Source organism: Centruroides sculpturatus, unplaced genomic scaffold (assembly GCF_000671375.1).
Source record: "Centruroides sculpturatus isolate CEXI.00-Female unplaced genomic scaffold, Cexi_2.0 scaffold32, whole genome shotgun sequence".
In the NCBI taxonomy this organism is placed as follows: domain Eukaryota; kingdom Metazoa; phylum Arthropoda; class Arachnida; order Scorpiones; family Buthidae; genus Centruroides; species Centruroides sculpturatus.
Genome location: NW_019384445.1, coordinates 122,859 through 133,611, shown reverse-complemented (window position 1 = coordinate 133,611; position 10,753 = coordinate 122,859). Strand labels below are relative to the sequence as shown.

General features: G+C 32.5%; 2 protein-coding genes across 2 annotated transcripts in view; both read right to left on the bottom strand.

The window, feature by feature from the left end:
• Window positions 1-1,661: 1,661 nt before the first annotated feature.
• Window positions 1,662-10,753, bottom strand: part of LOC111620346 (kelch-like protein 18) — a 12,392-nt gene continuing 3,300 nt past the window's right edge. The window contains exons 2-4 of the mRNA XM_023362261.1: window positions 4,268-4,425; window positions 2,128-2,239; window positions 1,662-2,053 (exon numbers count right to left, since the gene is read on the bottom strand). Of these exons, the coding sequence (XP_023218029.1) occupies window positions 1,673-2,053; window positions 2,128-2,239; window positions 4,268-4,425 (651 nt within the window). The 3' untranslated portion in view covers window positions 1,662-1,672. The remainder of the gene's footprint in view (window positions 2,054-2,127; window positions 2,240-4,267; window positions 4,426-10,753) is intronic.
• The window catches only part of LOC111620348 (kelch-like protein 18), a 29,023-nt gene continuing 26,940 nt past the window's right edge, over window positions 8,671-10,753 (bottom strand). Inside the window, exons 7-8 of the mRNA XM_023362262.1 lie at window positions 9,399-9,510; window positions 8,671-9,324 (exon numbers count right to left, since the gene is read on the bottom strand). Of these exons, the coding sequence (XP_023218030.1) occupies window positions 8,944-9,324; window positions 9,399-9,510 (493 nt within the window). The 3' untranslated portion in view covers window positions 8,671-8,943. The remainder of the gene's footprint in view (window positions 9,325-9,398; window positions 9,511-10,753) is intronic.

Here is a 10,753-nt window from a genome sequence, read left to right as displayed (position 1 = left end):
CTATTGTATCGTTAAAAATTATTTTTTTATTTTGTACAAACAAAATAAATATATTGAAAAATATAAAAATAATAAAAAATTATACTTCAGATGTTAATTTAGTATCAAAAACGTTAAATATTTGAGTAGCCCAAGACATTGCCAAAGATTGAAGCGCCACAGTACTGGCGAAAATTTAAATTTGCCGACTGGAATTCTTTCGGATGATTGACTTTCGGAAAATCGACGCTCTACTGTAATTATATACCAGGATTTCTCGGTTGCTGAAACACAAATCACTTTTTTCCTTGAAACCTCGAGATAAGCAAAAGACCGGGAAATGAGAAATCCTGCTAGCTATCATTTATTTTCAGCAATTTAACGAAGCGTGATAAGTCGAATAAAATTCGGGGAAAAACAAATACTAACCCTGTGAACATATTTAAAATGATATTTGAATTTGAGCATAATACGTGTTTCTTTGTAAGACTTTGTCCCATGTCTTATTAACTTAATAGTAATTAACAAATTTTATTACGCAGGATTAGTTTCCCACGAATTCTTTATAATTCATGCTAGTAAAATTATTTAACAGTTAAATAGATACCTTTTAGTTTTGGAGATTTGAATGGCTAGTTTAGTTAAAAACATACTCAATCTTTACTAAACCAGCAAATAGGTAGTTAATAAAACAGCAAACTAAGCCTTTAGTTTGCTTCACGTTGCACTTACACACATCTAAACCTTAAAGACGCACAACATTTGTATAATACACAGAGAGAACTGTAGACAAATATGACTGTACTGTATTACTTGAAGTCTAACACGAGGTAATACATAGCAACTTTAGGATTTTACAAAACAACTAATTTTAAACAATATTTTATACTTTGTATAATGTTGAACTCAAAATTAATACATTAAGCAGAATACAATTCATGTGATGATCTGATAGAACAGTAAAAGTAAGTGTTTGGTGAAAAATATACATACAGCAGTTGGCTGTAGATATAAAATAAAAAGTGCTTACCCAGGCAGAAAAAACACATCACTATGCAATATGTCCTCGAACTGTGATGAAGCACTGACATCATCATGGCAGTCTCATCATCATCATCACCATTTGACTTTCCATCTATCATCGCCAGTAATTGTGTTCCTCTTTAATTTAAGTTTTGAACACGTGTGTGTTAGGTAACCATACAAAAAAGTGTAACATAAATTATAAAATAAAATCTCTGTATTATTCTGTTATACTGTATCAAGCCAACGGATCTCTTAGTCAAGTGGTTTTGCTCAGTTCTGATGTTACTAGTCTTGTTTGCAAGTAAATAAATAAATACTTTGATCCAAATAACAATGAAACAAATTTGTCTTACAATTATTTATTAGACAACAAAAATATAATAATATTGCACTTGAAGAAAAACTACAATCGAATTAACAATATATTAAATGTGAACAATGTATGAATATAAATTTATTGTTCCTATTTAATATATAGCATGATTTATATATATATTTAAATACCTATAACAATGTACAAATATTTAACAATACTCGTTATGGCAAAATTATTTATAATCGATGTAATAGCTTAATATTCAAAAAAATATCGAATGACATAATTTTATGCTCGATATTTTAAAAAAATTGAACATTTAATTAAATTTTATGCATATTCTATCAAAATTTATAAAACAGGTATTACTCCCACACCTACCCCACCCTCGTGTGCCCACATAGAAGCCACAAAACTCCATTGGTCTAGTTCGGGATTGTATACTTCAACCGTGCTCAGGTTCGACACTCCGTCGTATCCTCCTATGGCATAAAGTTTCCCACAGTTAGTCACTAGGGCCACCCTGCTACGCATTACGTTCATAGGTGAAATGTAACTCCATTGTTTAGTCAGCGGATCATACACTTCCGCTGTTTGCAAAAAGGTAGAGCCGTCGTACCCACCGCACACATATATCTTGCCGTTCAGAGTAGAAACACCCAATCTGCACCGTTTCGTCAGCATGGGTGCCATGGGAGTCCATTGACCTGTCTGAGGATCATATCTCTCCACCTGTTGCAAATCACAGATAGAGTCCACTTTCATTAATACTATAAAAACCGAATTAGTCCATTAATCGTACTTACGGAATCAAAGATAGAAAGTCCATCGTGTCCACCCAATGCATAAATGTGTCCTTCGAAAGCCACCACTCCTGCTGCACTGCGATGTTTGGACATACTGGTCACCATAGTCCATCTGGAATATTTTGAATAAGTTCCAATGTTAAAAATATGATTCAAATTTAGAAATTAATAAATATTTTATCATTATGTAAAATGTTACATTTAATAGTTAACTGCATATTAACCAAATTAAATAATTAATTTCTATATACTGTATATATCAAGTCAAATCCAGGTGAGCATCCCTCCAGAAATTTTTCATGGGCAGTCTGAGCTGAATATGTCAGGCCCCATCCCATTGCGATTCTATTAAACTCACAATGAGTGCAGAAAAAAGGACCACTACTGCCCACAGGGCATAGGTCTATTTTGGAAAAAGGACCAGTATTTTGCTCTAGAGAAAAAACAAAGCTTAATGGCATCATTCAAATTCTCTGAAGTCTACAAAAGTTCACACACAACTATAAATAAAAAAATTTATATCAGATTAACGTTGCTTAATGAACCTAAAATATGTCCAGAAGTGCAACCAGTAGAAGTACTATCGCTTGTTAAAATCCACCAAACACAAACTTTAGTACTTATAGCAACATGACAAATGGGTTATCTGGTGAGAGGGATGTCTCCTAGAACTTTCTATGGGTAACTTGCACTTATTTAGGTGTTATAACCTAAAGAAAACTCGGAAACTTCCACATGGCCTGCCTGTTGTTGAGGTGCAAACCCTTGACTAACTACAAGTGTTTAGTGTGGCCATTGGCAAGTACAAAAGCTTTAGTTAAAAATACTTGTGTCAGCTTCTGGAGTTATCCTAAGTGGAACATCACTTCAGTGAATAAGTGGTGCAATGTAATAAAGTTTTGCATTTTATAAATCAACCCTTAGATTTGCAGAGAATTTTCCTATACTTAAAAGGTCAATTTCTAATATACCCAGGGTGGCCAAGCTCCTTGATAGTCCAAGCCATTTTTCAAAATTTGAAATTTTTTGCGAGCCGCAATTAAATACGTATTAAAAAGGTATGCAAAAAATTCCAGAATACAAATTATATCCGTAGCAAAAGTGATACAAATTGTTTCTTCCAGAGCAATGACAGTTTACAAATTCAAAATCGATCTGGAGTAGGTCGATAACAGACAATTACGCCACTGTTTATGTTCGTTCGAGCAGTTTTCGATGAGTCATATCATTCTTAACTTGGATGGAAATGAAATTTGTTACAACGTTGCACATAGTCTTTCATATTTGTTGTTAGTAATTTAAAAGACATTTTGAAACACATACGGAACGATAATAATTTTTAAAAATATAATAACACAAAAATGAAAAGGGAACTCAGGTACGTTTATCGAGAGCCACAAATAATCGTTCAAAGAGCCGCATGTGGCTCGCGAGCCGCAGGTTGGCCACCCCTGTAATATACCATATATACCAATATATATTGAATAAGTTATTGGATCATAGTAGAATTAGTGAGTGTCCATTACATTGTTCACGAATGTTCGACAATATACAAGAAATAACATACTGAACTACTAACTTATCCATACACTAATTATTTTTTGGAAAAACTTAAAACAATAATATACAGTATATTATTTATAAGTAATTTAGGATCACCNTGTGTAAGAATTCAGATTGTTTAAAATTTTAATGTATGCATTGTTGTATGCTACTATTTTCGTAATAAATGTTATAAACTTATGAATTTTATAAGGTATTTTTTGATTTTCTTCGATATGTCCTTTATTTTCCCCAAAAAAATATGGTCACTGTAATTATATCAGAAAAATATTTTTTCCATGGCTTGTTCTCATGCAGTCATCAAAGCAAGGGAAAGACTGACAAAGTATTAGGTCATAATGTTAATAAACAAATCCTTTGTTAAATAAACCAACATATATTCTTAACTGGCTAATTATTTTACGGTTAATGTCACATTTATCAGTTAATGTAGAAACCCTAAACTTTTTTTATATTAAAGTATGTTACTGATTATTTCATTTGAGCACTACATGTCATTTAATTCCATATTTTCCTGCTATTTTTAATCATAAAAAAATTTTAAAAAATAGAAAACATCAAAAGTGATTACTCTTACCTTCTTTTACAGTTCATAGATGCAACTTTACTCCATGTTCTGGAATTAGGATCAAAGACTTCAACGGTGCTGAGTCTCTCGCTGCCATTGTAGCCGCCGATAGCATACAGTTTGTTATGCATAACAGAAACACCAACACGACTTCTCAACATGGTCATGTACTTTCACGTTCATTGTACTGTGGAGTGCAAAATGGTTTCCCTCATCGTGACATGATTCACGTCATGATGAGGAAAACCATTTTGAATTCCACAATACATATGATTTGCAACTAAAAGCCCATATTTCATCATAATGTGTTTAGCTGAGCAGTGATGAGTCATTTACATGAGCCAATTTTATCATTTATTGTATCCTTAGAGGTTATAAAAGGCATTATTTACAATTATCCCCAAGAAAAAGTGTCTGGCTGTTGTTTTGAGTAAATATAAGTTTTGCATAAATCATATAGCCTCTGAACTATAATCATTCCATGGTGTCTTCATTGCTGTGTAAGGGTCTGAAACATGTCTGTAACCAGGACAAAAGCAGATGAAAAATAGTAATCTCTAGAAGTTTGAAGTATTTATGTCTTAAAAATTAACATTATTCATCTACAGATGTGAAAGCTGACTAGGAAGAGTAGACTGGCTTAAAAATAAGTTCAGTAATTATCAGGATAAGATTATTCTAAGCTCTATTTAAAGGCCATCATCCCAGAAAGCCTATTCTGGCAAAGAAACAAAAAAGTGAAGCAGCTTCAATAGATCAAGAAACATTCCAAACTGTCTGAAGAAGAATGGAAGAAAGTTACATTTTCAGATAATTCAAAATTTAATCTTCATGACAAGTATATGCTGGGAGACAGTACGGTGAAAAATTCCACCTGAATTGTCTGAAAAGATCCTATATGTCAGATAATTTGGAGCAATATTTCTTACTAAGGAGTTGACCAACTACATTTTATATACATTCAGAGGATGCACAAGTATACAGAGATAACCTTTACATCATGTGTAGTATCGATAATTTCTGATCATTTTGGAGAGATTGGTGAATGCATCTTTTGAGGTGATTCTGCTTCATGCCACAAAGCTAAATAATAATTCTAATAAACTTTTCCTAAAAATAATTCAGTGTTATTTGTTTGAATTTTTCTAGTGAAAAATTAAGTTTCCCAGCATTTTATTATAATACCTGCATGTCAGGAAACAGCCCAGATCTGAACCTATCAAGTTTTTGGAACCAAATGGCAGAGCTGTTGCAGATAACCAGTTTTAGAAACATTGATCAGCCTTATGAAGCACTCATAAATGTCTGGTACCACAATATGCCAATAGATTATATCTACAGTGACCATACGTCCTTTATTTAAGAGGACAGTCCTTTATTTCACTGCTCTGTCCTTTAACTTTATTTATTTTCTAAAATAGGCATTTTGTCCTTTATTTTGTAAAGTTGACGCAAAGTTTAAAAAAACATTTTTAATAATATATTGAACAAGTTAGTTTTGTGTACGCCATCACGATCAGTGTTGCATTGCTACATAGAGCGCAGTAGTGCAGTGTGTCGCCAACCAAACGGCCCACTGACAGTACCAGGCGATGGACACTCTTATGGGGATTTTTGTGATAGTTTTTTAACTCTCTAGTTGGTGGATGATACACTTGTTAATTAAAGCTAAAGTTAGTTGAAAGAAAAAATGAGGGGTTTCTTCCTATTGTTATTAGAAAAGTGGTCTTAGCATTAGAAAAATCAGAAAATATACAAGCCAAAAAATTCAATGANTTTTTTTAGTTCTTTTAGGCCATCATAATTATATTTCACATAGCCTTTATTTGCAACCGTCTGTAATCTTTCCAACGTTTGCTCTTTCATCACCACAAATGATTGCATTTTCGTGTCGTCCAATACGTTAATCGTCAGTTACAGCAATTTGTCAACTTTGAACTTCATTGTGATACTCGTAACATCTTCACTTTGATAGAGCTTCCTCCCTGCAGCTTATTTTATCAAGACGGGCGTTTTTCTGTCGTTTCCTCCAATTTAACGCAAAATTTGATGCATATTCTCTTATCTTCCCTGACAAATTCTGAAGACAGATAGTGTGAGTGTTTGAAACTGTGAATGATAATTGAAGATATAACCTATATTGATATGTCGATTACATACTTAAAATATTTTTATATTTTACTTCTGACAAAATTGCATGTGTCGGCTACTATTTTTGCATTATCTCAGGACTGGATGAGACAAAAGTCTTGAAATTTCACAGCGTAATTTCTATATATGGGGCATTACTGCTATTAAATTTTGGTGGCTACAATTAAGTCAAGAATAAGGAAATTGGAGGCATTCATAAACCATACTTCAAGTGGGGTAAAATTTAATGAGAATTTCACTCCTTATTAGCATTTATAATTTTTTTAAAAATTCGTCTCTACCCTCAAAATTTAACGTCTTTTGTCTTTTCATAGTAATTAATAATATTAAAAAATTTTTATGATAAAACTGATAACAGATGGCGCCGCATACTATTTATCTATTATAAATAATGATACAAAAGTTATTCTTTAAATAAAATCTCTTAACAGCGGAGATAGTTGGCAAATGTTGATGGATTTTTTTTTCAAATCGTCTACACAATTCAAAGGATTTTTTTCTTTTCTTGTTGTAATTAATTATCAATTAAACTTCAGTTCAAAGACAATTTTTAAAACATTTACACAACAACGTCAATTTTATTCCTATGATGCAGATTACAAAACATATCAAATCAGTCTCAAAAATGAAAATAATTGCCGTTGTTTTCAAGTACATATTTACTCTATAATATATTCCAAATATAATTACAGTAGAGCGTCGATTTTCCTAATCAATTGGGGACTGGGGTTGTCCGGATAACTGATATTTCGGATAACTGATTTATGTACGAAAAAATAGTTTAAGGTATCCGATGTCGAAATTTTTCTCCGTTGCTTGTCGCTTCGCATTGAATTTTCGTCGATGTTAAGCCTAACAAAGACTATTGTATCGTTAAAAAATATTTTTTTATTTTGTACAAACAAAATGAATATATTGAAAAATATAAAAATAATAAAAAATTATACTTCAGATGTTAATTTAGTATCAAAAACGTTAAATATTTGAGTAGCCCAAGACATTGCCAAAGATTGAAGCGCCACAGTACTGGCGAAAATTTAAATTTGCCGACTGGAATTCTTTCGGATGATTGACTTTCGGAAAATCGACGCTCTACTGTAATTATATACCAGGATTTCTCGGTTGCTGAAACACAAATCACTTTTTTCCTTGAAACCTCGAGATAAGCAAAAGACCGGGAAATGAGAAATCCTGCTAGCTATCATTTATTTTCAGCAATTTAACGAAGCGTGATAAGTCGAATAAAATTCGGGGAAAAACAAATACTAACCCTGTGAACATATTTAAAATGATATTTGAATTTGAGCATAATACGTGTTTCTTTGTAAGACTTTGTCCCATGTCTTATTAACTTAATAGTAATTAACAAATTTTATTACGCAGGATTAGTTTCCCACGAATTCTTTATAATTCATGCTAGTAAAATTATTTAACAGTTAAATAGATACCTTTTAGTTTTGGAGATTTGAATGGCTAGTTTAGTTAAAAACATACTCAATCTTTACTAAACCAGCAAATAGGTAGTTAATAAAACAGCAAACTAAGCCTTTAGTTTGCTTCACGTTGCACTTACACACATCTAAACCTTAAAGACGCACAACATTTGTATAATACACAGAGAGAACTGTAGACAAATATGACTGTACTGTATTACTTGAAGTCTAACACGAGGTAATACATAGCAACTTTAGGATTTTACAAAACAACTAATTTTAAACAATATTTTATACTTTGTATAATGTTGAACTCAAAATTAATACATTAAGCAGAATACAATTCATGTGATGATCTGATAGAACAGTAAAAGTAAGTGTTTGGTGAAAAATATACATACAGCAGTTGGCTGTAGATATAAAATAAAAAGTGCTTACCCAGGCAGAAAAAACACATCACTATGCAATATGTCCTCGAACTGTGATGAAGCACTGACATCATCATGGCAGTCTCATCATCATCATCACCATTTGACTTTCCATCTATCATCGCCAGTAATTGTGTTCCTCTTTAATTTAAGTTTTGAACACGTGTGTGTTAGGTAACCATACAAAAAAGTGTAACATAAATTATAAAATAAAATCTCTGTATTATTCTGTTATACTGTATCAAGCCAACGGATCTCTTAGTCAAGTGGTTTTGCTCAGTTCTGATGTTACTAGTCTTGTTTGCAAGTAAATAAATAAATACTTTGATCCAAATAACAATGAAACAAATTTGTCTTACAATTATTTATTAGACAACAAAAATATAATAATATTGCACTTGAAGAAAAACTACAATCGAATTAACAATATATTAAATGTGAACAATGTATGAATATAAATTTATTGTTCCTATTTAATATATAGCATGATTTATATATATATTTAAATACCTATAACAATGTACAAATATTTAACAATACTCGTTATGGCAAAATTATTTATAATCGATGTAATAGCTTAATATTCGGAAAAATATCGAATGACATAATTTTATGCTCGATATTTTAAAAAAATTGAACATTTAATTAAATTTTATGCATATTCTATCAAAATTTATAAAACAGGTATTACTCCCACACCTACCCCACCCTCGTGTGCCCACATAGAAGCCACAAAACTCCATTGGTCTAGTTCGGGATTGTATACTTCAACCGTGCTCAGGTTCGACACTCCGTCGTATCCTCCTATGGCATAAAGTTTCCCACAGTTAGTCACTAGGGCCACCCTGCTACGCATTACGTTCATAGGTGAAATGTAACTCCATTGTTTAGTCAGCGGATCATACACTTCCGCTGTTTGCAAAAAGGTAGAGCCGTCGTACCCACCGCACACATATATCTTGCCGTTCAGAGTAGAAACACCCAATCTGCACCGTTTCGTCAGCATGGGTGCCATGGGAGTCCATTGACCTGTCTGAGGATCGTATCTCTCCACCTGTTGCAAATCACAGATAGAGTCCACTTTCATTAATACTATAAAAACCGAATTAGTCCATTAATCGTACTTACGGAATCAAAGATAGAAAGTCCATCGTGTCCACCCAATGCATAAATGTGTCCTTCGAAAGCCACCACTCCTGCTGCACTGCGATGTTTGGACATACTGGTCACCATAGTCCATCTGGAATATTTTGAATAAGTTCCAATGTTAAAATTATGGTTCAAATTTAGAAATTAATAAATATTTTATCATTATGTAAAATGTTACATTTAATAGTTAACTGCATATTAACCAAATTAAATAATTAATTTCTATATACTGTATATATCAAGTCAAATCCAGGTGAGCATCCCTCCAGAAATTTTTCATGGGCAGTCTGAGCTGAATATGTCAGGCCCCATCCCATTGCGATTCTATTAAACTCACAATGAGTGCAGAAAAAAGGACCACTACTGCCCACAGGGCATAGGTCTATTTTGGAAAAAGGACCAGTATTTTGCTCTAGAGAAAAAACAAAGCTTAATGGCATCATTCAAATTCTCTGAAGTCTACAAAAGTTCACACACAACTATAAATAAAAAAATTTATATCAGATTAACGTTGCTTAATGAACCTAAAATATGTCCAGAAGTGCAACCAGTAGAAGTACTATCGCTTGTTAAAATCCACCAAACACAAACTTTAGTACTTATAGCAACATGACAAATGGGTTATCTGGTGAGAGGGATGTCTCCTAGAACTTTCTATGGGTAACTTGCACTTATTTAGGTGTTATAACCTAAAGAAAACTCGGAAACTTCCACATGGCCTGCCTGTTGTTGAGGTGCAAACCCTTGACTAACTACAAGTGTTTAGTGTGGCCATTGGCAAGTACAAAAGCTTTAGTTAAAAATACTTGTGTCAGCTTCTGGAGTTATCCTAAGTGGAACATCACTTCAGTGAATAAGTGGTGCAATGTAATAAAGTTTTGCATTTTATAAATCAACCCTTAGATTTGCAGAGAATTTTCCTATACTTAAAAGGTCAATTTCTAATATACCCAGGGTGGCCAAGCTCCTTGATAGTCCAAGCCATTTTTCAAAATTTGAAATTTTTTGCGAGCCGCAATTAAATACGTATTAAAAAGGTATGCAAAAAATTCCAGAATACAAATTATATCCGTAGCAAAAGTGATACAAATTGTTTCTTCCAGAGCAATGACAGTTTACAAATTCAAAATCGATCTGGAGTAGGTCGATAACAGACAATTACGCCACTGTTTATGTTCGTTCGAGCAGTTTTCGATGAGTCATATCATTCTTAACTTGGATGGAAATGAAATTTGTTACAACGTTGCACATAGTCTTTCATATTTGTTGTTAGTAATTTAAAAGACATTTTGAAACACATACGGAACGATAATAATTTTTTAAAATATAATAAC